Here is a 27805-nt window from a genome sequence, read left to right as displayed (position 1 = left end):
AGATAGATAGATAGATAGATAGATAGATAGATAGATAATTCATCCAGGCTGGATGGTGTTGAAGGCGCTGGAGAAGTCAAAGAACATGATTCTCACAGCATCTTTCCCCTTGTCCAGATGAGAGTGGGTCCTGTGCAGCAGGTAGATAATGGCATGTTCCACGCCCACCTTCACCTGGTATGCAATCTGGAGAGGGTCGAGCGCGTGGCGGACCTGGGGTCTGAGGATGTTGAGTAACAGTCGCTCCATGGTCTTCATCATGTGTGATGTTAGAGCGACTGGCCTGTAGTTGTTGAGCTGGCTGGGGTGTGGTTTCTTTGGGACTGGGATGAGACATGATGTCTTCCACATTGCTGGTACCTTTCCCAGTCGGAGGCTCAGGTTGAAGACATGCTGCAGAGGCTCCCCCAGTTCCACAGCACAGGCTTTGAGCAGTCTCGGACATACTCGGTCTGGGCCGGCTGCTTTCCGGGGTCGGCGTCTCCTAAGCTCTCCACTGACCTGATACGGAGTGATGATAGGGGGTAGGGTGGTCCTGTCGCTGTGTGTCAGGTGAGGGGTTGCATCTGTGAGCGGTGGGGAAGGTGAAGTCACACTGTCTGTGGCGGCAGCATGGGGGAGGGGTACTTCAGTGGCTGGCTGAGGAGGTGATAATAGTGGGGGTGTGGGAGCATGGTTGCCTGTAGTGCACGGAGCCATGATGTCTGTGGCCACTTCAGCCTGGGGGAGGGGTACATCAGCAGTTGGTTGTGGAGGTGAGAGTGAGGGGGAGGGGGCATGTGGCGAACAGGAGAGTGTAGCAGAGCAGTCAAAACAGTTGTAAAAATGGTTGAGTTCGTTGGCTCTATCCAAATCCCCATCCACTGCAGCCTGTGATGGTTTTCATGCCATCCCAGACTTCCTTCATGCTGTTCTCCTGCAACTTCTGTTCCATCTTCTTTCTGTATTCCTCCTTTGCCTCTTTCAGCCTGACCTTAAGTTCCCCCTGTACGCTCTTCAGCTCTGTCTGGTCCCCCTCTTTGAAAGCCCTCTTCTTCCTATTGAGGAGGCCCTTGACATCGCTGGTAATCCAAGGCTTGTTGTTTGGAAAGCAACGTACCTTTCTAGAGGGAACTACACTGTCCATACAGAAATTCAGGTAGTCAGTGGTGCAGTTTGTGACCCCCTCCAAATCTTCACCATATGAATCCTGTAACACACTCCAGTCCGTCGACTCAAAGCAGTCCCTCAGAGTCTCCTCTGCTTCGGAAGACCATTTCCTGAAGGAACGCAGGGTGGTTGGCTGTCTGTGGACTAGTGGAGTGTACTGTGGTTGAAGGAAGACCAGGTTATGATCTGATCTCCCTAGCGGTGGAAGTGGGGTGGCAGTGTATGCATCCTTGACATTAGCATACAAGAGGTCAATTGTCCAGTTCTTTCGTGTTGGGCATTTTACAAACTGATGAAAGGCAGAGAGTGTTACATGATTGAAGTCTCCAGTGATTGCAATAAAGGCATCAGGGTGCTGAGACTGAAGCCTCGCGATAGTTGAGTGGATGACGTCACACGCAGTATCAGCCACGGCTCGCGGTGGAATGTAAATACAGACTATGATGGGATGTGAAAACTCCCGAGGCATGTAATACGGACGTAGACTCACTGCTAACAGTTCAATGTCTGGGCAGCAGACAGTCTCCTTCACTGTTACATGTCCTGGGTTACACCATTTGATGTTGATAAAAAGTACAAGCCCCCCGCCTTTACGTTTGCCACTTTGTTTTGGGTCCCTGTCCGCTCTCACGTGTGTAAAGCTGGCTAGCTCCACGTTTGTGTCCGGAATGTTGCTGGTTAGCCAGGTCTCCGTGAAGCACATCAAGCTACATTCCTTGTACAACTTAACGTTCTTCACCAGGGCAGCCAGCTCGTCAGTCTTGTTTGCCAGTGAGTTTACGTTCCCCATCACAAACGAAGGAATGGATGGCTTGAACCTCCACCTCCTCTCCATGTGCCTAGCCTTTATCTTGGCTCCAGCTCTGCTTCCTCAGTAATGTAGCCGCTTTACTTCCTCCGGTATATTATGGACTGTACCGGCGTGTCCTGTTGTCCTCAGTGAAAGCAGTTGTTCCCTCGAGTAAATTAAGTTTTTACTGCCGCGATGATGTTGAATAGTAGCCATATCCATGAGATAGAAAATTGTCTACGCGATGCGCATAATTAAAAAAAGTTACAAAAGAAAAAAAAAGTTTAAAAGACTAAAACAGACACGAAACAGACGGAGCTACCGAAAAGGCTGCCACTCTCGTGCACATCACTCCGGCGCCTGCGCATCTTTGGTCCACAAGTGGACCTTTCCGTTTTACAAGTCAGTATTTAAAGGATCACATATTACTTTCTTATCACAATTACTAATGTGAGGGCCACAGGCCCATTGTTATTAAGCTCCTTCGGGTTGGACTTTTCTGGAATCAGCCATATTTCAAACTGCTTCCACAATGAGGACACATAATATTCATGAAGGGAGCGCTGACATTTTAATGAGCGGTAACAGACTTAAGGCTCCCTGAAAATATACTCTCATTAAGATTCTCATGGGCACAAAAAGCACTGCTGCTACAGCACTAGACCCTGACCCCCACCAGGTAGGTCATCAGAGAACTCAGGGTTCTTCTACTATAACAACCTGGGCAATTATAGTCTTCAGAAAATGTCAGGTATTGTGTACTGATCATTATAGCAGTATGCAAAAGTTTGGGCTCGACTCACCTGTATATACGCTTACTGAGCTGGTCTTGCTGCAGCTGCCATTTGGAAGAACTGCAGTGATGTTGAAAATATATTCCACCCCAGGTCTCAGATCTGAAAGGACAGCTGTGCTGGTGTTGGGGGCACATGTCTGTAATCTGGGCTCTTCTCCCTCACAGCTGTACTTGATGTGGATCTCATAAGAAACTCCCTCCATGCTGACCGGTCGTTCCCAGCACAGGCTCACTGAGCTGCTCTTCACATCAGTGGCTTCCACCCTCCCAGGGGCACAGGGCTCTATCGGAGAGAACAGAGACGGAGGTTTCAATCTGAGCCGTCATTTCTCTTAGTCTGCAAACGTTCTGATTCCAGTATTTTGTTTTTTATACTCATGGTATAATCAGACTAATTCAAGCTTACATAAACACACTAAATTCTCAAAGTTCTCACATCCCAAGTGATCCCAGGCTTTCCAGGCCAGGAATTCAAGCCCCTCCCAATCTATCTCTCTTGCTCTGTCTCCCAATGCCAACAAGGAGTCGAAATATAGCCTGTAAGTGTGGGTGCCGGTTTCTGTGTGTGTGTTTGTCTTTCTCATCCTCTCTCCCTCTTTCTCTCCCTCTGTCAAACATACAGGCCTGTGGTCTTTGACCGACTTTCATCCCAGCATTCAGGAGATACGGCTCATCTTATCACTAGAGTGTTTGAGAAGACACTTCATCTTGAATCCTGAAAAACATGAGGCTCTGGCAGGCCAAATAATGGTTTCTGATTCATTACGTTTCTGTGATGTTGCCGGCTAGGGGTTACTGTGTGCTCATCCAGTATGCATGCTATATGATAAGGCATAACCAATCATTTACCCAAATATATTTTGCTTCTATGCTTATATATTAGCCATGCACCAATCACAGGTAGAATTATGTTTGTACTAGTAAAACACCATTTAGATCAAAAAATGGCAGAGACTGCCTCCATCTCTTCAGTTCATGCTTGTCCACCTTGTGTGTGTAGGTACTGGACTCTTTCTGCAGAAAAATAAACCCTCTTCCTTTTTGTGTATACCTGGTTGTGCCTGGTCATTATACATAAGGAGATCATTTCCTCTGTTCAATAATTCCATTTTGCTAGAAAAAGTCCTGGATATGTATGCAATGTTTTATTCATTTACTTGTAAATATATAATTGGACAAAATCTAAAGACAACACTCGTTTTACAAGTCAGTATTTCATGTCACTTATTACTTACATATCACAATTACTAATGTGAGGGCCTCAGGCCCATTGTTATTAAGCTCCGTCAGGTTGGACTTTTCTGGAATCAGCCATATTTCAAACTGCTTCCACAATGAGGACACATAATATTCATGGAGGGAGCGCTGGCATTTTAATAAGCGGTAACAGACTAAGGGGTCCCTGAAAATATACTCTCATTAAGAATCTCCTGGGCATGAAAAGCACTGCTGCTACAGCACTAGACCCTGACCCCCACCAGGTAGGTCATCAGAGAACTCAGGGTTCTTCTACTATAGCAACCTGGGCAATTATAGTGGTCAGAAAATGTCAGGTATTGTGTACTGATCATTATAGCAGTATGCAAAAGTTTGGGCTCTACTCACCTGTATATACGCTTACTGAACTGGTCTTGCTGCAGCTGCCATTTGGAAGAACTGCAGTGATGTTGAAAATATATTCCACCCCAGGTCTCAGATCAGAAAGGACAGCTGTGCTGGTGTTGGGGGCACATTTCTGTAATCTGGGCTCTTCTCCCTCACAGCTGTACTTGATGTGGATCTCATAAGAAACTCCCTCCATGCTGACGGGTCGTTCCCAGCACAGGCTTACTGAGCTGCTCTTCACATCAGTGGCTTCCACCCTCCCAGGGGCACAGGGCTCTATTGGAGAGAACAGAGACAGAGGTTTCAATCTGAGCCGTCATTTCTCTTAGTCTGCAAACATTCTGATTCCAGTATTTTGTTTTTTATACTCACTGTATCATCAGACTCATTCAAACTTACATAAACACTCTAAATTCTCTAAGCTCTCAAGTCCCTAATGATCCCAGGCTTTCCAGGCCAGGAATTCAAGGCCCTCCCAATCTATCTCTCTTGCTCCGTCTCCCAATGCCAACAAGGAGTCGAAATATAGCCTGTAAGTGTGGGTGCCGGTTCCTGTGTGTGTGTTTGTCTTTCTCGTCCTCTCTCCCTCTTTCTCTCCCTCTGTCAAAAATACAGGCCTGTGGTCTTTGACCGACTTTGATCCCAGGCTTCAGGAGATATGGCTCATCTTATCACTAGAGTGTCTGAGAAGACACTTCATCTAAAACTTCTGATCATTCATGTGGCAGGAAAAAAAGATATTACATTACATTACATTAATGGCATTTGGCAGACGCTCTTATCCAGAGCGACGTACAACAAAGTGTAGGGAAGAATATATTTCCGGCTTCATTGTTCTTGGATGGTCACCTCACACCTCAATCATACTGAATGATCAAGGGGGGTTAAGAAGCCCATACTGAATGATCAAGAGGGGTTCACTGTCTGCTTTGCTGACAATGACCATTTGGTTTCCTTGGTCACATCATATGCATACAAAATAATGTGTATTCATCTGCCTGTCACCCAATCAGGGACAAGTACTGTTATTTTACATCAGGAGGTTTTGGGGCATAAAAGCTCATTCCTTGAATCCATGATGGAATTTGAATGTCTGTAGATATCTTTACCTAATCTTGTACACACATTGAGATCAAGTTTGTACACAAATGTAGAGTAGTTCTGGGTTGGTCCTTGACTTAGAAATTGAGATATTCAGCTAATATGTTATGTTCACTGTATGTACATGCTCTGACATACATTTGTTCCGTCTCAGATGTATGAATTGTACAAGCCTCTACTTTAAGTTAAGACTTCAACCATGTGTGTGGAGTAAATAGTTTTTGGGATATTGACACTTTGAAAGGACTTGTACAAAATAGGCTGACATTGCCTTCTAGGGGGCCAGAGAGGAAAGGATTAAGGCTTTATTATTTTTTTAACTCTACAATATAAAAAAACGAATATCTAATATCTTTTTTAAAATATCTAGCACCATATCAAGCCTGGTCTTCAAAGAAAAACTATTCACCCCTTCCTGATTTCCTACATTACACACTGCCACACTGGGGGGTGGATGTTGGTATGTGACCTTGGAGCTTTCTTGTTGCAAATCTGAAGAACACCACCAGGATATGGAGAATCCACTGGACCCATCGGACGATAGCAGATGTCTCCACTGGGGACTCCACTGCCAACTTCCCAGGTACAGAAGGCCCTACACAAAAACATATTACCATTCATAAATAAATGATGAGGTGACAAAAGTGTCATTGTTTGTATTACTGTTGTAAAACCCCACAGCTAACCCAATGACGGAATTTAGCGGGGGCCGAAGGGGGTTTTGCGTGATTGTCCTTCTGGCGTTGCTGGGAGAACATTAGTTGGGTTAATTATTATCCTCCGTACAAGAACAGAGCACAATTATATTTAAGAATATACTGGGTCCGTTGCCATGGGTCGGATATGGATTGACCTGCCCCATATCCCGCTTATAGCTGGCCAGAAACGGATCAGTACAATTCTTAATATTCTCCGTTCTCAAACGGGGTCGTATTGTACGCTCAGTGGTTACTATAGTTTTACTCGTTTATCTGACTCCATTTAAAATATAATTTAGAAATTTGGGTTTGCAACTTACGCGGACCTCGGGAGTGATTACATTCGACTTGTACCTGCGCCACCATTACTCAATAGATGCTCCCGGGATTAGCATTACTGCTGAAATCTCAGTTCGGTGGAGAACTCAGAGGCTGAGGGTCCAATCAACACAATACATGCAAACCTGCCATGATATTTGCGAGCCCAGGTCGGCGTAGCATTGTCTGGGCTCCTTAGAGCTAATTTGGCAGGAACCAGCCGTAACGCCCATGGGTTCCCTTCGCACCAGATTACAAGAGCCTTGCGTCGCCCAACCCTTTAAGGGACAGAAATTGCTGGCCTCACAACTTAGAACTATCACAGGTGTACCGCCCCGCCGATCGGTCGGTCTTTTGGCCACCATTTCCCCCTGAGTATTTCAGTTGTAATTTAGGCTGAAAAGGTACAAGATGAATTAGAGTCATGGAGATCACGCAAGTTACAAACAAAATAGTTTATTCGCAGACAGGTAGGTTATTAGCTTTAGAATATCACAATCAAGTATAAAATACACAAATTAAGAATAGAGATAGAGTAAATAATCATACCTAGCCTGCTTGGACTACACACAAACACAGAGTATAGAATATGCCGTATGGAAAGTCGAATACGATCTTCCTGATACTTACATACATACATACATACATACACAAGACATGTTGTGTGGGAAGTCGAATACGATCTTCCCAGATTGGTCTGTCTCCCTTGCTTTTATGCCAAATCATACGTTTGGAACCAGGCGGCAGTGCCATAAATCAACCCGGAGGGGTGGTCAAATCTGGAATTTAGACCCCCACCGTTGGGGGTTGTTGAGTAGGGAAAATGAGATGATTACCAGGAGAGGACGTGTAGGTTTTCCCTTGGGATACTATAACTATAGTTTATTAAATTCCATTTGGTATGAAATGTATCTCATCCGATTCCTTGATTTTATCAGATCACATCCATACCAAACAGATTACCCTTATGTTTTATTATGTTGCAGTTATCATGAAACTTCCCTCCTGATTATCCATTTTACATGCAATTCCTGTTACCATTACATAAGACTTAATGCAATAATACAAGGATCACATGGGCAATGTTTTCAAGGTGTTACCGGGTTTATTTACTATCTTAATAGCAGTTTTGAATATTTAATCCAAGAGAGCAGTCACCGGTGTAATGACAGCAGTGCCCAAATGAGGGCACTGTGGCATTGTCCGGAGTCTTCCCCCTTGGAAGTGACCAGGTATGGGGTCACAGGGAGGTCACCAATGTTCGGGAGGATTCTTTTCCCATGACCCAACTGGCCTTGGACCACTCATACATCTTAACTCCCCAACAGGTAGTCTAAACAACCTTGGAACCCCAGCTCTCAGGCCCCTCACACATGGCAGCCCTTCCTGACCTTAACCACCATGCTACAGGCCGCCCCATCATATCTATGAATGCTGTAGTTGGGAGTTTTCATGATAACTGCATTATGCTGTAAATATGTTTTTGTGCCTCTCATGGTAATATACCTTTTGGATAAACCTGATTTGGGTGAATGAAAGGAAAGGAGACATCCCAGACTGTTTGGTTTCGTCTCCTTATCTCCGAAATCCAGGCCTTAGAGTTCTTGACCCTAAAAGTGAGTCACCCATCTATAATTTACAGCCAGGCCCACCAGGCAGGGGGCTAAAACACATGGCTTCTACAGAGACAGCTCTTGCCCAGTTTCCCCTCGGCTCCTGAATGGTTATGATATCAAAGGTAGACTGTTACAAAAACTAGACCATTACACCAGTCGCACTGAACCAATCAGAATAACACCAAACATCACTATATTCTGACCTGGGATTATCATGAAACATCTTTATACCATATCCAGTACTCCTGTACTCAAATCCTGTAGGAATGTGAGAAAAGGGGGGCCTCCAGGGCCCAAGAAGGCGCCTCTAAGAATCCTTCTCTAGCTCTCCCCCGTGCGCCAACGGTGGGGGCTAACAATGTATGCTCCAGGAGGGGGAAGTCAGCAAGCTGACCAGCGCATGAGACCAAATGTTACTTATGACTGGCTTACACTGTGGTGTTACAACAGCACATCCGTGGAGTCCTCTGTCACCTTCCCAGCTACAGAAGGAGAAAGCTCTATGTGAGAAAATACTCATAATACCATTTATAGCAGATATATTGGGAGGGAGCGATTTTTGCGGTGCCATCAATTCCAACACTTTTCACATCCTGTCACAGCCCCATTCTCCCAAATAGAAGCACACTTAGACTGTACCATGAGTCTTACTGCCCATAAATAACTCGACATAAAACAGCCCTAATGGCCCTGAAAATGAATCCTGTCCCAGTTTCAATCCAAACAGAAACCAGGGAGAAACAGCTTTTTAATAAAATGTGCACATGAAGCATTATGATATTCACCACAATCTTGCAACAAGCAAAGAAACTGAAATGTACTAATTGTCTCCAGGGGTCCCTTGTTTTTCTTCAGATTACAGGATCTGTCTACAGAAGATAAAACACTGGCACTAAATATTTTTCCAAAGACCTGCACAGAGGTTGCAGTAAGCATTTGAGAGTTGTTGTGTATGGCCCTATTACACACACACACACACATTCAACCTTAACTGTAATAATGGACACCGCGATATTGCTTGTTAACTTGAGCTTGCAGCTCTCTTTACTGAACTCATCAAGGCACGTCACTGTTATTACATATCAATGCGCATGTCTTACATTAATCAATAATATGGATGTGGCGCAACCATACAGTGGTGCTATGACTGAACACAAAAACTAGTGCATGAAATCACATACATAACAAGAGTAATTTTGTCATCAAGGCAGTAAGAGCATTGTAGGGATTTCCGCAGTAGTTGCGCCTCATCATAAATCAAGGGGCCAGCTTTTCAGCTACTAGTTTCGTCGCTCCGTAATGATACCTATATATTTGCTCAAAAACTCCATTCATGTTTGACAGCAACTTGAAAAATATTACACTAATATACTGATGTTCAATCTACATGAACATTGTATTATTTTTTTTCCAAGGTCCGATTCCCCCCCCCCCCCCCCCCCCCCCTTTCACTCATTTAACCTGGGTGACACCAATGCATAGTATTACGATGACGTCACTTGAATAGCAGGGCACCCTTGTATGGATAGACTAACCTGGTCACGTTTCATGTTTGTCATGTCATGTTTCAAGTTATTGTCATTGTTATTTTATTGTCATGTCACGTATTATGTTAGTCTAGTCTCGCCACGTTTCTATGTTTTATTTCTTGTTACATTTCATGTCATGTTACGTTTCATGTTTAGTTGTTACGATTTTATTGTTAGTCTTGTCATGTCACGTTATGTAGTATATTCATGTCCCAGTTGCGAACTTGATCTCACAATTTATGTTTGTTTCATGTTATGTGGTTCTTGTTGTTGAAATTATATATTCATGGGTACCATGTGACGTCACTGTGTTTTACCGCCGCCATCTTTGTGTCCGGTCTCAGCTGCGCGCCACAACCAAAACGACCAGAGAAGACGAAGGAAGATCCACGATAAAGTTGATAAAATATGCCCGGGATATGTTGTGCTGTTGGCTGTGACAACAGTCGTCAGAGAAACCCCGGACTACAATTCTATTCGATCCCAAAGCAGTTAGATCGGCGAAATAAATGGTTGGCTTCAATGAGAAGGGACCACTGGCAGCCAACGTCTAACTCCAGATTGTGCAGTCAACACTTTGTCTCCAGTAAGTTTAGCTACGTTTGCCCTCAACTTAGCTAATTATTATTTTTAGTGGTCAGCCAGTTAGTCACAAGATAAAAAATATTGTTCCACATTTTGTTGACAATGTTACTTGGTTAAATAATGGGAGCAATGTCATTATTTTAAACAAACTCAAGGAGGCGCAATTACGTAGTTGACTAGACTATGCCTAGTTTCAGACCCGCGGCTGGTTGTCCTGCATTTCTGATCAGAGCGACCGAGAACTGTGTAAAGTCTAACGTTAATAGCCACATGTAAATGAAACGCACGAAGCCGAAGCAATCACTATCACTCTAGACTTAACCACCACCAAAATAACACGGTTGATGATTGTTGTTGAATTACTTAGGTTCATTGGTGACTCTAAAATGACCATATGTGTGAATGTGTGTAACTGTGTGAATGTGAGATCTCGTATCTCAATAGGACCTTTCTGGATAAATAAATAAAATACAAATACTTACATGTCCTGTGATCACAAATATATTTTTTGTTTCCAGATGCCATATATTGGTGTCGTTGACCCATCCTGCAACTGAGTATTGATAGGCATCCGTACTCTTGAAAGCCTTAAGGCTGTCTCCGGTGTATGGGGATGGATTATGTATCAGATAAATGTAGATGTCGGGGAAAGTAAGTTGGGGCAGACGCTTCGCAGATTTTAAGGGACAAAATAAAGTTAAAGGTAATAAATAAGGATCACAACCAATAATCGCTGTTTTTTCCAAATATCGCTTTCTTTCTGTCTCTCTTAGATGCGCTGTATTCGCTGCCATGACGGTCGAAAAGTGTCAGTTGGACACAAATATGGCGGCGGGCATTCCGGAAGTGACGTCTTTGGTACCCATGAATTCATGTGATTATTTCATTTTTAATTACTTATCATATTATTAATTGCTTATCCTTTACTAATTTCTTATACTATTATTGGTTGCTTATGCTGGAATGATCCAGAGTATACACACTTATTAAAGTATCATAACTTGCTTTGTGCTACTCAATATTATTTTCTGTAACTGTGTGAGTGGAGATGTCTCTCCCTGTCTGTACCATGGGCCTCCAAGGCCACGGCAATTAACTGTGTGTACTGAATTATCTTGTCTTGGTGCCTGAGAGCCTGCAGAACCAAAAACATAATAATACCTCATGACGGAAGCTACTATGGAGATTATCTTCCGAGAAGTAGGGAGTTAAAACAAGATAAGATAGATTATTCTCAGACGCGCAGTTAATTGCACAGGCCCCTGCGTACACGTCATGCTTCAATGTTTTTGAGAACATGCATTTGCATGACGTACATTGAAGGGGGAGACATGAATAAACAATCTATAGTAAGGAGAAGAGCGGTGGATTGTCTTTGAATATTGATTATCAGAAATATTAATGAATACTAATGAAGGGGCGTACATTTGTTGCGCTCTGTGCCTACATATATCCAGACAAAGGTCCTGGAACCTTTGTCCTTGTTTTTGCATGTAACTTGGACCCTATGCGCATAGTAAAGATTGGATTTTATTTACTGTCTCTGTCTCTGAGTGTTTTCTTACAGGAATAAATTAAAATTCCCACCACATTGGGGACTCGTCCGGGATACCAATATCTCACCTGTACTCCCTGGAGAATCAGTGCTGACTGCAAACCGTGCACGGGTCGTCTGCGAGACGATATAGCTAAAGACCTCAGCCGGAGCGAGTCAAGGCTCTTTGGGCTAGTAGGAGGCCAGTCGGGAGTTTCTCCAAAAGCCGGAGCGAGTCAAGGCTCTTTGGGCTAGGAGAGGAGCGGACGGGTGAGTGACGGTATCCCTGAATTCGGCTTGTGTTTATGTGAGACAGAGAGAGTAAAAATAAATAAATAAATAAATTAAAAAAAATAAAATACTAACAGTAACACTAACACACTAACAGTAAAGGGGGGTGTTGTAACTGTTGTAAAGACTGTTGTGGGACAGATGACGTGACTTTGACTATGACTGGGGAGAGTGTGGAGTGTCAGCATTATGGTTTGGGGAAATGGGAATCATTTTGGGTAAAGGAATTTGGTTTTAGTGGACTGCTGAAGCCTGCCCATACGAATAAACTTATGCGTGATATAATGAGGCGGGCAGGTGATGACAAAAAGTTGTTAAAAAAGTGGTTATGAAGAAGCACTTCATTGGCATGAAGAAGCTGAGCGGCTCCGAGATACGAATCCAAATTTAAATGGGGTACCCCGACTTCTGCTACAGCTCTATGGTTTTATTACACCGATGAGTTAGCAATGGCATCATTACAGTTGTCGCCGGATGATTATTTGATAAAGGTGTAATTGTGTCTTGCCCAAATTCTCCATGTAACACGCCTCTTTTTCCAGTCCGTAAAGCGAACGGAGAATGGAGATTAGTGCAGGATTTACAAGCAGTAAATGCAGCGGTAATTCCAAAGGCTCCTGTCTCACCGGACCCCAATACTATTTTAAATGATATGTGACCGCAGTCTGCTCATTTTTCTGTGATTGATTTAGCGAATGCTTTCTTTTCTGTGCCCATTCACCCAGATTCACAATTTTGGTTTGTATTTACATTTCAGCGAAAGAGATATACATATACTCGCTGTCCGCAGGGATATGTGGAATCACCAGCAATATTTACGCAAGCAATGGAGGCAAACATAGCTAAATTTACTCCCCCTCTAGGGAGGCAAATTATAACATATGTCGATGACATATTAATTTGCTCACGTGCGGTGGAACAATGTAAAGTAGATACTGTGGCACGTTTGAAATTTGCAATTGTGGCAGGAAACAGTTCAATATTTGGGCCATAACATTTTAAAAACGGGAAAGACTATATTGCCTGAGCGACAACTGGCAATAGCCCAGATGCCGAAACCTAGAACTAAAAAGGACATGATGTCACTTTTGGGTACTGAAAATTTTTTCCGGAGCTGGATTCCTGACTATGCACAGATTGTGCAGCCACTGTTAGATTTGATATCTGCCGCCCCTATGGCAGCCTCAGACGCCATTGTGGGTTTGGTGTCACTGTTCGCTCTGTCACCACGCTGTTAAAGCACACGGTAGACTCAGTGATTATAGGAGTCAGGTATTGTGCTGGTTTGGGTTTTCGAATTAATCTACAAGACAATAAGGTAAGGAAGTTGTTCTGCTCGTTAGTGTGGTGTACACTGCGAACGCCTTCCTATAGGTTCTTTCGGTTTTCTCTTTTGTTTTCGGCTCGTGTGAGCCTGTGGGTGAGGGACGTTGTCCCCGGTATGTAGTTTGTGCATTTTCCTGAGCTGCGACTCAAGGTTCTTTATTTTGCTTACCTAGTCTTTTATACTAGGTTGTTATTTTGGGATCGCCTTGCAGCACTCGCCTTTTAGCACTCATTTTGGTTGGGTTATTCGCCCTGGTTTTTTAAGGGTTGCTTTATTTTCCTTAGCCGTTTTTTGGGGTGGTTCCATATTGCTGCTCATTTGGCAGTGCCATGTATCAAGAGAAGGGATGAGGGGGGTAATAGATCAAAGTTACTATACCATTGGACTCACCACTTACCTAAAAAAAAACTTTTCTAAGAAATGCCCAACATCACAAAGTTATAATACGCGGGGTGGGGTGGTAGCACAAAAGGGGGCAATTCCTACACCCCCTGAGCCATTCCATACATGGATGATGGACTTTATACATCTAACACCGTGTGAAGGGAAGAGATATGTGTTGGTAATGATATGACCTTTCTTTAAATGGGTAGAAGCTTTCCCAGCCACATCTATAGATGCAATCACAGTAGCAAAATGTCTGAGTAGAGAAATCATTCATAGGTGGGGGATTCCAAAGGCATTATATAGTGATAATGGGCCAGAATTTAGGAATGAAGTCTGGACCCGCCTAGGTTACTAATAAGAGTGAGATTCGACATGTGCTTCCTCCCAGATTGTCAGCGGAGCTGCCACCAGGAGAGATTAAGCCTGGAGATCCTGGTGCGAAGTGTCGGTAAAACGACAAAGTGGAGTGAACCGACGTGGAAGGGTCCATATCAAGTGCTCCTGACCACACCTACTGCAGTGAGAATCCAGGAGAGAGAGACGTGGATACATCAATCACACTGTAAGGTAGTACAGGCTCCGGTTGCTGGTGTGTAGGTGCATTTCACTATTGTTTAAAGAGTCAGGATAGACTTGGAGAGAGTCCAGCTACAAAGGGGGGCGCAGCATATAGAGCTCGTCCGTCTCAACCCTGGTGAAGAACTTGTTTACTCTCCACAGTCAGTAGAGACTCCAGACCGGTTCCCAGATATGCCTCTCTCTGCCCTGTTTCTGTTGTTCATAGGGACATGCACGGTCAGTGAAGGCCATATGCCAACCTCACCTAAAGCTAAAAGATATATAGGAGCGGATGATTACCTATCTGAATCAGGAAATCCTGCACACATATATGCCACTAATTCATGGTGGAGATATGCAAATAGATCAGCGCATTCTGCAAACCGCACTGAATGCTATGTGTGCACACAATTGCCGGCCTCTATATCTACACCCAGGCTAGAGGCGATACAGGCCGCAGCACCTACGCGAAGTGTGAATGGTACGGTAAAGTGCGCTATTGCGGTATCCACTGCTCGTAGTACATTAACCTCAATGGATCCCAGTTTACCCCCACTCGACCAGATAATGGATTTTGGTTTAAAATATTGTACCGATATATCTAAAATTGGGGAATATGAGTTCTAATACTCCACTCATGGTAACCTTCTGTCCAGTATAAATCGGGGCAAAAGTTTTGGCGTTGTGTCAAGGGACGCGCAGTTAATTGCACAGGCCCCTGCGTACACGTCATGCTTCAATGTTTTTGAGAACATGCATCTGCATGACGTACATTGAAGGGGGAGACATGAATAAACAATCTATAGTAAGGAGAAGAGCGGTGGATTGTCTTTGAATATTGATTATCAGAAATATTAATGAATACTAATGAAGGGGCGTACATTTGTTGCGCTCTGTGCCTACATATATCCAGACAAAGGTCCTGGAACCTTTGTCCTTGTTTTTGCTTGTAACTTGGACCCTATGCGCATAGTAAAGATTGGATTTTATTTACTGTCTCTGTCTCTGAGTGTTTTCTTACAACCCCCCACGCACCCGTCTCAAACCCATCACTAACACGAAACTGCCCACCACTGAGTTTATCCTTTTTTTTCCTGAATGGTCACAATGGTCACAATATAATTTCCGATGGTGACAACAGTAGGGTTTTGCATTTGTATAGAATCCCAGCGATGAGAGCGAGTGAGGGTGAGGATACGAGGAGTCAAGCCAGGAGGAATTTACTGCTAGTTGAATTTATGGCTAAATTAACCGCAAATATGTCCTGCCTTCACAAAGCAACAGTGTGTTCTGACCACTTCATTCAAGGTAGAATCTTGCCAGATCAAATTGATGAATGCCAGTGTCGACAACTAACTGTTAACGTTAACACTAGTAAAGCAGGGTAGCATTAACCGTCTACTTAACGTTAGCTGGCTGGTTAATGTTAGCTAATGTTAGCTAGCATTCGCTAATTTACGTAAACATAAGCAGAGAGAGCCTTCGTAAATGAGCACACTGGCCTTTCATCTAGTAATCTTGAATTGTCTTTCATTAGGCTAAACAGCTCTGTGGCTGTAATAAATGTGTTTTATTGCTACATTTAGGATATCTTCGCTATATTTCCAGGCAAACCGGAGTGGCAATTATCAAGTTTTGTTTTGTCCATGTCGAATGGATCTAATCCATTGATAAGATTCTTTTTTTTCATATTGTCTCTGTGATAGTTTATCTAGTGTCTTTATATTTCATGTTGCTATTGGTTGGTTATAGTTGTCATTTGTGATCTTTTGTCTGCATGCCTTGACAGAGGTTCATATTTTGGCCTGATGGTGCACTGCACAGAGTGTGAAGTTCAGTTCACTGTGCATCTGTACATAATATGGCCGCGTTTTTGAGTGACGTTACTTCAAAGACCAGACCGGCAACGCGTCACAGCCATAACCACGCCCCTTCTCGGGGTAAGTAGGCTATAACATTGCTGGAATGGGATATTTTACCTTAATTAGCTATATCTCCTGAAAATCCCATGATTTTTTTTCATTCTATGTCCGACAAGATGAAGGTATTACCAGCATTTCCATACCAAGTTGACATTTTTGCGATGAGTAGTTTTGGAGAATGAGAGCTTTGTTTGACACCTGCACCTGCTCTATCGCCAAGCCCGGCGGTATACTGGCGTTACGTTAAATCACCAACACATTCTCACCGGATCGATCAATGTTTGTATCAGTTAAACACCATTTATGTATGAACAGTACAGCAGGGTTGGGATTTGGAGGGGTCTGCATACACTAGAGACATCTAAATTTCAAAAGGCTAGAGCTTAAAAGTTATAAGAGATAGAGACTTACTGTAAATGAGAGAAATATTAAGGATGACCCAAAGTTTATGTAGGGAGTAAATTTATAATTTGCATATGATGATGTCATATGATGGCGGCCATTTTGGATTCTAGAATTTTCATGAAGTTTTAATGATTAAATGCAGTACTTTTTACTTTTTTTTTTCAAAATAAAATTGACCCTCACCATTTATGTGGTATATTGTACAATAATAAATGGTCAGGGAAACAGTAAATAGTAAAACAACAGTGTCAATCATTACTAATAAATGGCAGAAAAACGAAAGCATGCAAGTAGTCGGCTGGTCTTTTGCCTGTAGAGGTCTAATGTAAGCCTATCCATCCAGGTGACACTGTTTGTAGTTTTTCATGGTGTGCAAGGTACAGCGCAAAGACCCACCCCACACTGCCTACACCTGCAATTTGTCTGACGCCGGCCTTTAGGGCGGGTCCGATCAGAACAAACTGCACAATCTGGGAAATTATCAACCTTGTAGAGAAAGTGACGTTCAGTGAGTCTCTGTGGCATTTCTCCCAATGAGCGCTTTCTCCCTTTCTTGCTCTCTTTCCTGGAGTACCCTTCCAGTAAAGCAGTGATGACATCCTGCACAAAGACCTTCAAGGGCTTGCGAGGAGCAGCAGTGCAGCTGCAGTAAATTATATGAGCATTCACCATGCTTATACTTAGAATGGCATTGAAAATTCTATTATACCATTTCCTTGACCGGTGGGGAAAGAGGTAGGTTTTCATTCTCTGATTTGCTGTGTCAACACCCCCCATGGATGAATTGTAGTCATCAACAGACACAGGCCTATTTATCTCTCTATACCCACCATCAGTGTGTTTGGTCCTGATGCGTTTCCGGACACATGTGTTTCCATGGAGGGTAGAGAGCATTGTGACACGCTTTGTATCATGCCACGCACAAGCCAACTTTTTTCCATTCCTCAGGAAGACTGGATCATCTCCCTTGCTCAAAGATAACTCATCTCAGGTAAGGCCCTTTGGCATCCCTTTCCTTTTACTGCTGACAGTCCCACACAAACCAGTATCATTGTTTGCCAGCTCATCTGCTATGGCGGGTGAGGTGTAATAACTGTCCATGTACACCTCGTGCCCTTTCCCTGCGTACTGGGCCATCAGCTCACGGACAATAAGGTGTGTGGCACCAAATTCAGTATTCTCACTACTTTGTCCGGTGTACATGGACCACTGTAGCACATAGCCTGACTTGGCTTCACTCAGAACAAATACTTTGTAGCCATATTTGTCTGGTTTGTTGGGATTGTACTGTTTTAGGGTTGACCTTCCTTTGAATGCAATGGTCATTTCATCCAGTGACAGCTGCTTACATGGACCATACACTGCTGAAAACTGTGGGACGATCAAATCAATAATTGGGCATATTTTGAACAGCCTATCATAGCCTGGCTGGCCCCTCCCAACATACGTCTCATTGTTGGCAAAATGAAGGAAAGACAATATCATTTCAAATCTATTCCTGGACATCACCCTGCCAAATCCAGGTGTTGCTGTTGGCCAATATTCTGCCCAATAGTCTTCCAACTCTGATCTTTCAACCAAACCCATGCTCAAATGCAGAGATAGAAAGGCTTTCATTTCACTAACTGTTACATCATACCACTGGTGAAATCTGGAGTGTGGCGCGAGTTGATTGGAGGCTAAAAACTGATGGGCATAACGATTTGTTTCAGTTGCTAACAAATTCCAGAAATCATCAGAGAGAAAGAGTGACAGAAAATCTAGGGGCGAATTGGCATTGGAGAGTTCTCTGTCCCCTCGATATCCCATTGGGTCATCAAAGTGCTTTATGCAATTTTGATAGTCCTCCTCATTGGTCAAGTACGTAAAGCCTGCATTTGCATCGCTATTTAGAAAACGCATGTTAGCTCTGCCACGTCCCACACCCTGTCTGCCGCCCCTACGTCCAAAACCACGTTTACCGGTACCACCCACTCGTTTCGAGGAGTGAGAATTAGCATGGCTCTGGCTACTGCTATCGTGACCCACGCCTCCCCCTTGCCTCCCCCCAGCTCTCCTATGAACACTTCGACCTCGTCTGACATGCCCAGCGGTGTTAGACAAAGGGCCCAAGTTACTGGCTGCACGTTCGCGGACACTTTGGGAAGGCACACGGTCAGAACGCACAGACGCTACCTGGCTAGCACGGTAAAAAGACCGGACCCCCACACTATTTTCAGCTTCGTTTCTCACACCAATACCACGTCTGCTAACTCCCCGATGAGCAGTACGACCCCGTGAATCATTGTCCCCACCACCTACGTTGGGCAAAGGATCAAACCTTTGTGCTTGGTGTACACTTTCGCTTTGTCCAGCTGCGTCATTGCAAGGCAGGGACGCAGAAAAACTAAACGACCGACCGTAATTTTCTAAAGGCAGATCTTCCCCTTCAGAATCAGGATCAGAGAATAAAAGACCCAACACATCGTCGCAGGTAAACTTTTTCGATGTCATTATGCAACTATCTAATAAAAATACTCGCTAACGCTGCTTAATCGCTCTGCTGAAATAGCTCACTAGCACACTGGCTCCACTTCAGCTTCGCTTATTTCTCAAACTGATTCAATGCGGTCTTGCTCGAACATTTTATATAGAAGAAAAGAAATTCTGAGCTAGGGATAAAGTACGATATGTCTGCCACCTAATGGATGGGAGTATAAACAAAATTTGACAGGCTATTTGACACAATCGGCTGTTTTATTCAGGATGGCATGTTGTCGAGTATACTCGACAATAGCGCTAAGAAGACAAACAGAAAATGTATCATGGGATGAAAGATTTTGGGACCATGGTTTTACAGGAGAGGGGAGCACTTACTTATGCAGGAGGTTTTGGAGATGCTGTCACTCAGTGCCTTAGAGGTGACAGAGGCAGGACAGGGTTCTGTTCCAACGCCGCTGTCTGCTGCCCGGAAATTGGGAGGAGTCCAGTGTTTGCTGTTCCACCCTCTCCTGGGGTCCGCAGTCACTTTCCCAGCTACAGAAAGCGTGAAAACATGTTTGGATTAAGAAACAGCAAATGTCAGATCATTTGCATTACACTTGAATTGTGTACAGAGCTATCGAAGCCATTGATAGCTTCGATAGCATTATTCACATCCTATCACAGGCCCAGTCTCCAAACTAATAAGAATGCATGCAATTGTACACTGTACAATGACTCTTACTGATCATAAATAACTAAACATCAAAATAGCCCAATTGGTCCTGAATGCCATCTCAGTTTCACCAGTGCCTCCTTGTTATTCGTATTCAATAGATGTGATTAAAAACTGGCTCTGGTAGCAATACAGATTTGAGAGTCATGTTTGAATTGATGCTGTTAGAGAGTATTACAGGATCCCCACAGCCATATACAGTGTCATGAAAAAGTATTTGCTGCCTTCCGGATTTCCTGTATAATTCAGCAGACTGTGGCCAGTAGCTCCATGGGGTAATTTGGCGAATACAGTGGCCAGGGTACCAGAGGGTTCAGTTGACTAGGGTCCGCATTTCATCACTCCATAGCAACCCTCACTGGTTGTTTGGCAATCAAGGGCCGTATTACAGAAACATCTCATCTGTATTGTAACCATGGTCATTTCATCTGGTCCTGACGTCCAAAAGTGGACATTTATTTGGCTGTTATAATACACTTTAATCAATGTAATAATAAATATAATCAGCAGTTATCAGTTGGATAAGAAGATATATAGCGTGTCTGCACCCGAAATGCTCCATGACCAGTAAATAGACCTGTAGCCCTGAGTGTGGATATAAACAGAATCTTGAAGTGATTCAGTTTTCTAAATATACAGGTGCATCTCAAATGTGAATATTGTGGAAAAGTTTTTTTTTTTTCGTAATTTACAGGTCATGAAAATAAACTGGAAGGGAAAAGTGTGGTAGGAAAAGGTGTACAAGCAACAGAGATGACTGCAGTCTTGAGAGGATTGTCAAGCAAAGCCGATTCAAGAAATTGGGGGAGCTTCACAAGAAGTGGACTGAAGCTGGAGTCAGTGCATCAAGAGCCTCCACGCACAGACGTGTCCAGAAAATGGGCTACAAGAGTCACATTCCTAGTGTCAAGCCACTCCTGAACCAGAAACAACATCAGAAGCGTCTTGCCTGGGCTAAGGAGAAAAAGAACTGGACCGTTGCTCAGTGGTGTCCTCTTTTCAGATGAAAGTACATTTTGCATTTCATTTGGAAATCAAGGTCCCAGAGTCTGGAGGAAGAGTGGAGAGGCACAGAATCCAAGTTGCTTGAAGCTTGGTCCACTGTGTTTTATCAAGTCCAGAGTCAACTCAGCCATCTACCAGGAGATGAGCACTTGATGCTTCCATCTGCTGACAAGCTTTATGGAGATGCTGATTTCCTTTTCCAGCAGGACCTGGCACCTGCCCACAATGCCAAAACTACTAGTAACGGGTTTGCTGACCATGGTATTACTGTGCTTGACTGACCAGCCAACTGGCCTGACCTGAACCATAATCCATGGGGTATTGTCAAGAGGAAGATGAGAGACCAGGCCCAACAATACAGACGAGCTGAAGGCCACTATCAAAGCAACCTGGGCTTCCACAGCAGTTCATGAGCTGTAAACTGTAACCATCAAGATTAAAATAAAAAGGCTTGAAATATTTAACTTTATATGTCATGAATCTAGAGTGTATGCAAGTTTCACTTTTTTAATTAAATTATGGGGGAAAAAAAGGAACTTTTCCCACAATATTCAATTTTTTTTAGATGCACCTGTACATAACAGACAAAATTAGACAATAACAAATACAGAAGAAATACATCTAATTCTACAATTACATCACATACAGCACAATTCGTAATCTTTTGTTAATATTTTTGGTGTCATTGTTTCTCACTCAGTTTGTGGCGAGTGGCAGCATATTGTGCTGCAGACACACACATTCCCTCCTCTCTCCAGGAGAGGCCAAACACACACATTCCCTCCTCTCTCCAGGAGAGGCCAAACACACACATTCCCTCCTCTCTCCAGGAGAGGCCAAACACACACATTCTCTCCTCTCTCCAGGAGAGGCCAAACACACACATTCCCTCCTCTCTCCAGGAGAGGCCAAACACACACATTCCCTCCTCTCTCCAGGAGAGGCCAAACACACACATTCTCTCCTCTCTCCAGGAGAGGCCAAACACACACATTCCCTCCTCTCTCCAGGAAAGGCCAAACACACACATTCCCTCTTCTCTCCAGGAGAGGCCAAACACACGCATTCCCTTCTCTCTCCAGGAGAGGCCAAACACACACATTCTCTCCTCTCTCCAGGAGAGGCCAAACACACGCATTCCCTCCTCTCTCCAGGAGAGGCCAAACACACACATTCCCTCCTCTCTCCAGGAGAGGCCAAACGCACACATTCCCTCCTCTCTCCAGGAGAGGCCAAACACACACATTCCTCCTCTCTCCAGGAGAGGTCAACCACACACATTCCCTCCTCTCTCCAGGAGAGGCCAAACGCACACATTCCCTCCTCTCTCCAGGAGAGGCCAAACACACACATTCCCTCCTCTCTCCAGGAGAGGCCAAACACACACATTCCTCCTCTCTCCAGGAGAGGCCAAACACTCACATTCCCTCCTCTCTCCAGGAGAGGCCAAACGCACACATTCCCTCCTCTCTCCAGGAGAGGCCAAACACACACATTCCCTCCTCTCTCCAGGAGAGGCCAAACACACACATTCCCTCCCCTCTCCAGGAGAGACCAAACACACACATTCCCTCCTCTCTCCAGGAGAGGCCAAACACACACATTCCCTCCTCTCTCCAGGAGAGGCCAAACACACACATTCCCTCCTCTCTCCAGGAGAGGCCAAACACACACATTCCCTCCCCTCTCCAGGAGAGGCCAAACACACACATTCCCTCCTCTCTCCAGGAGAGGCCAAACACACACATTCCCTCCCCTCTCCAGGAGAGGCCAAACACACACATTCCCTCCTCTCTCCAGGAGAGGCCAAACGCACACATTCCCTCCTCTCTCCAGGAGAGGCCAAACACACACATTCCCTCCTCTCTCCAGGAGAGGCCAAACACACACATTCCCTCCCCTCTCCAGGAGAGGCAGCCTCTCTGTGTCAGAGTGAGTCAAACTGTGGGCACACTTCTTTTTTGCCTTTTTGATTGGTTGATAGTAATTCATTTAAAATTTTGAACATTGTGATTGTTTGAATTGTGTAAGTATTTGTGTAAATACGCTGTGCAATGTTTAAAATAAAGGGGATATAAAGAAAATATATTTTTCTTTCTCTCTCTCTCTCTCTCTCGCTCGCTCTCTCTCAGTCTGTCTCTCGTTCATTCTGTCTTTCACTCTCTCATCTTCCTCCTCTTCATATTTCAGTCAGTCCATCCCTCCAGCCTCTCTCTTCCATCCTTTCTCCTGTTAGACCCGAGTCAGAAACTGGTGTCTTTACATTTTACTCATTTAGCAGAGTAAAGTTGCAAAGAGAGTAACACTCAAGTAAGAACACACAGTGCTGTGCATGAGGGGAGGATTGTGGGACGTGGTGTGTCTGTTATTCAAGAGTAAATTACCTTTGACTTTGGACTGAGTGGTGAAATTGCAAGAATTAAACGGTAGTTTGTTCTTTGGGAATTAAATGGCAGTGTGTTTGTTGGGGATGAAATGGCAGTGTGTTTGTTGGGGATGAAATGGCAGTGTGTTTGTTGGGGATGAAATGGCAGTGTGTTTGTTGGGAATGAAATGGCAGTGTGTTCATCAGCAGTACAGTGTGTGCAAAGCTGTACCCTTGGGTATTGGAGTTGGAGATATCTCTCGCTCATCCTACAGGGAGAGAGACAGAGGGACAGAGAGAGAGAGAGAGAGAGAGAGAGAGAGAGAGAGAGAGAGAGAGAGAGAGAGAGAGAGAGAGAGAGAGAGAGAGAGAGAGAGAGAGAGAGAGAGAGAGAGAGAGAGAGAAATAGTTAAAATAGCCTTTTCATTTGAAATCCATGTTTCTGTGAGGACCTGAGAAAGAGGGCCATAACATAAAGCAATGACAGCAGTAGAGTTTAATAACAGTGTAATAACAGTGTGATAACAGTGTGATTACAGAGTGATGATAGTATAACAGTGTAATGGCTGAGTAATAATAGAGTGTAATTAGAGAATAATAACTGTGTAATGATACTGTAATAACTGTGTAATGATACTGTAATAACAAGAGAGTTTAATGGCAGTACCAGTGCTTTGGACACCTGGTGGATGGCATCATGAATTCCACGGCTGTGCAGCTCAAACACCTTCTCTGTCACTGGAAGGCAGTCTGAATACACAACACACCACACACACAACACAACACAATAAACACACAACAAAATACATACACAAAACAATACACAACATACACAACACAACAGACACAATACACACACAACACAATACACACACAACACAATACACACCACACACATAACACAACACAATAAACACACAACACAATACATACACAAAACAATACACAACATACACAACACAACAGACACAATACATACACAACACAATACACACAACATGCAAACAATACAGCACTGTGACCACCATTAACATGTAATACTGCATTTCTGCCTCCTTCAGACAGAGATATGAACCTTGCTTGTCTTTCCTGCTAACTATTACACCACTGACACTGGCTGTCAGACACTAACTCACTGACGGACACACTGACAGACTGACTAACTGACTCATTGACTGAGATTGACTGGCTGGCATATGCCTCTCCTGTTCTCACCATGGAAAGAGGGGCGTTTTTGGGGGCTGGGGTCCCAGCACCTCTCCATGAGGTCAATGATCTCCCCCAAGCCCTCAACTGCTGCCCTGTTCACCCCCTCCAGACTGGGCCTGTACCCCTCCAGGACCTGAAACCGGATCCTGCAGGACCAAACATCTGAGAGAGGGATGGACAGAGAGAGAGTTTCTGTGATGATGAAGAACATGCAGGAGATAGACCAGCAGCACAAGTCACATATGAGCTGTGGTCTCAGGATGGACAGAGTCACTCACCACCATAGGGCTCCCTGCCAGTGATTATAGACCAGAGCAGGATGGCATAACTGGGGGAGAGAGAGAGAGAGAGAAATGTAAATCAGAAGGAATGGCAGATGCTGTGGGTATCAGGAAGAGCTGGAGGTCGGGTGGGGTATACCTGTAGGAGGTGGGGGTGGGGGTGGGGGTGGGGTGTACCTGTAGGGGGTGGAGGTGGGGGTGGAGGTGGGGTATACCTGTAGGAGTCAGAGCCGGCCGTGGCTTTGTAGGGTGTTCGGAAGGCTTCGGGGGGCATGTAGCTCAGCGTGCCTCCCCCCTCCCCCCGCCCCCCCACACTGGAAATACTGCGCATCAGTCGGGCCAGACCAAAATCTGTGATCTACAGAGAGAGAGAGAGCCTTCATACTTCGAGATACTTCAATGCTAAGAGCTGAGCTAAGAGCTGAGCCCAGAGAAGAGCCCCCTCACTCAGCCCAGCGAAGAGCCCCCAACTGAACAAAATTCTCCGACACCAGCACACATCTGCCCAGAGAAGACCGGATGTGCAACCATCAGCAGATTGTGAATCTGTGAGCTACAGAGAGAGAGAAAGAGAGAATGATCCAGCCCAAAGGTGTGTGAGAGATTAACCTCAACATATTGATGCACGGAATAGCAATGCTAGCACAGGCTATGCTAAGGACAGGTGGAGTGAGAGGAAGCCTGGGACTCGCCTTGGCCCAGAGGCCTGGAGAGAAAGAGGAAGCCTGGGACTCGCCTTGGCCCAGAGGCCTGCAGAGATAGAGGAAGCCTGGGACTCGCCTTGGCCCAGAGGCCTGGAGAGATAGAGGAAGCCTGGGACTCGCCTTGGCCCAGAGGCCTGGAGAGATAGAGGAAGCCTGGGACTCGCCTTGGCCCAGAGGCCTGGAGAGATAGAGGAAGCCTGGGACTCGCCTTGGCCCAGAGGCCTGGAGAGATAGAGGAAGCCTGGGACTCGCCTTTGCTCTGAAGCCGTGGTCCAGCAGCACGTTGTTGGGCTTGAGGTCGAGGTGCAGCAGTGGGGGGCGAAGCTTGTGCAGGAAGTTCATGCCAAGAGCCACCTCATGAGCCAGGCGGAAGGCCAGGGGCCAGGGAGGGGGGCCCCTCAGCCTCTTCAGGAGGGACTCCACAGACCCCCTCTCCATCAGCTCCATCACCAGGCCCATCTGGCTCGAGCGCTCCCTGCCGGGGGGAACACCCCGGTACGCCCCAAAAACACGCACCACATACAGGCTCCCACCCTGCTGCATGAACTCGGCCTCCTTCTGCAGAGATGCACTGGAACTGAGAGAGGGAGGGGGAGGAGAGAGAAGGAGGGAGGGGAGGAGAGAGGGAGGGAGAGGGGGAGAAGAGGGAGAGAGAGGAGAGAGGGAGGGGAGGAGAGAGAGATGAGAGAGGGAGGGGTAGGAGAGAGAGAAGGAGAAAGGGAGAGAAGGGGGAGCAGAGAAAGCAAAGGAGAGAGGGAGGGGGAGGAGAGAAAGAGAGAGGGAGGGGCAGGAGAGAAAGAGAAGGAGGGAGGAGGATACCAAGAGGGAAGAGAGATTTTTTTACTTTAAAATCCATGTTTCCTGCATGTGTGTGTGTGTGTACATGCGTGTGATTGTGTGTGTACGTGTGTGTGATTGTGTGGGTACATGTGTGTGATTATGTGTGTTCATGTGAGTGTGATTGTGTGTGTACGTGTGTGTACGTGTGTGTGATTGTGTGTGTGTGTACATGTGTCTGTGTGTGTACATGTATACACGTGTGTGAGATATTGTGTGTGTACATATGTGTGTGTTTGTGTGTGCACATGTGTCTGTGTGTGTACATGTGTGTGTCTGTGTGTGTAGACGTGTGTGTAATTGTGTGTGTACACGTGTGTGTGATTGTGTGTGTACATATGTGTGTTTGTGTGTGCACATGTGTGTGTGTGTGCACATGTGTCTGTGTGTGTACATGTGTACATGTGTGTGTCTGTGTGTGTAGACGTGTGTGTAATTGTGTGTGTACACGTGTGTGTGATTGTGTGTGTACATATGTGTGTGTACATGTGTGCGTGTTTGTGTGTGTGTACGTGTGTACATGTGTCTGTGTGTGTGTGTGTGTGAGTGTGTGTGTATGTGTGTGTTGAGGTGGCCTGACCTGCGATCGGTACACCACTGGGGTCGAACAGCCCGTGCGCCGGCACCAAGAGCTGGGGAAACTAATTAACACCGGATATTTTCCACTGGCATATCTAAGAGTGGCAACTTGGGGAGAGGCCGGGAGGAGTATCAGCACCATGGCCAGCACCCCCGGGGCGAGACACGTGAGGAATGGGACCGCAATCTACTAACCTTCTTTGATTGAACAGGCACAGCTGAGCCGAGTTCGGGGAAGGGAGTGGCGCCAGTTAAAAGGAGAACACAAACGCCAAGCCTTGCTCATGACGGAGGAGGGTTACCCGGAGCCCGAGTGAGTGAACCCTACGACTGAACCCCCGAACTATCCTGGACGGACTACGAGAGAGCCCCGTTTCACAAAATGAAACCCCACGGACGGAACCTCCAAAAGCGAGGACTCACGTGAGAAAATCTCCATCCCCCTAACCCCGCTAATCTCTCCCTCTCTGTACCTAGAATGGAGCATCCCAGGCGGACAACTAGGCGGCCGGGACGCCGCAGGAATTGAACAGATCCACTGGACTAAAGACAGACGAACGGATTTCTCCCGTCCCTAATTTTTTGGCCACTGATATTTTTTTTCCCTTTTTTTTTCTTTTTGGTTTTTTGGATTTTTTTCTTTTTGATTTTATTTTCTTGAAAAGAAAAGCACCTGGCTGTGCTGAATAGCTGAGGAGTGCCCTGAAGGCTGGCTCTCTCTCGCTCTCGCTCTCGCTCTCGCTCTCAACCAGCGGCTCGCCACAGTGTGTGTACGTGTGTGTGTGTGTGTGTGTGCGTGTGTGTGTGTATGTATGTGTGTGTGTCTCTCTGGGTGTGATATTACCCATCATCATAATGCAGTAGTTTGATTGCCACCTCCATCCCCAAATCTTTGTGTTTGGCCTTATAGATCTGTCCGAAACCCCCAGATCCAATGACAGACCAGTCCTGCAGTTTGCAGTCTTCAAGCAATCCAAAATGCTGCATTTCTAGAACAGAAAGACATTAAAGGGGAAGT

At 45.2% G+C, this 27805-nt stretch overlaps 2 protein-coding genes across 2 annotated transcripts in view; both read right to left on the bottom strand.

The window, feature by feature from the left end:
- The window catches only part of LOC133135054 (up-regulator of cell proliferation-like), a 135253-nt gene that overhangs the window by 82332 nt on the left and 25116 nt on the right, over nt 1-27805 (bottom strand). The gene's annotated exons all lie outside the window — the stretch shown is intronic.
- LOC133135055 (receptor-interacting serine/threonine-protein kinase 4-like) lies at nt 40-27774 on the bottom strand. Its single transcript, XM_061251809.1, has 9 exons — nt 27632-27774; nt 25624-25948; nt 24883-25025; nt 24665-24714; nt 24393-24548; nt 23845-23927; nt 23410-23446; nt 4497-4616; nt 40-566 (listed from the first exon to the last, which is right to left on the bottom strand). Exons 1-9 carry the CDS (start codon nt 27772-27774, stop codon nt 40-42), a joined length of 1584 nt encoding a protein of 527 aa, XP_061107793.1.

The sequence above is a fragment of the Conger conger genome, chromosome 8, assembly GCF_963514075.1.
Source record: "Conger conger chromosome 8, fConCon1.1, whole genome shotgun sequence".
Lineage (NCBI taxonomy): Eukaryota > Metazoa > Chordata > Actinopteri > Anguilliformes > Congridae > Conger > Conger conger.
The sequence above is the reverse complement of the archived record's forward strand: the minus strand, read 5'-3'. Positions and strand labels throughout refer to the sequence as shown.

Bases quoted from the DNA above. Each gene is read 5' to 3' on its own strand.
- LOC133135055 (XM_061251809.1), bottom strand. From the start codon at position 27,774: ATGCAGCATTTTGGATTGCTTGAAGACTGCAAACTGCAGGACTGGTCT. The intron at 24,549-24,664 runs GTGAGTGACTCT...TCCCTCTCTCAG, and splicing joins TGGCAGGGAGCCCTATGGTG to ATGTTTGGTCCTGCAGGATC. The intron at 567-4,496 runs GTGAGGGAGAAG...CACCGCTCACAG, and splicing joins GATCCACATCAAGTACAGCT to ATGCAACCCCTCACCTGACA.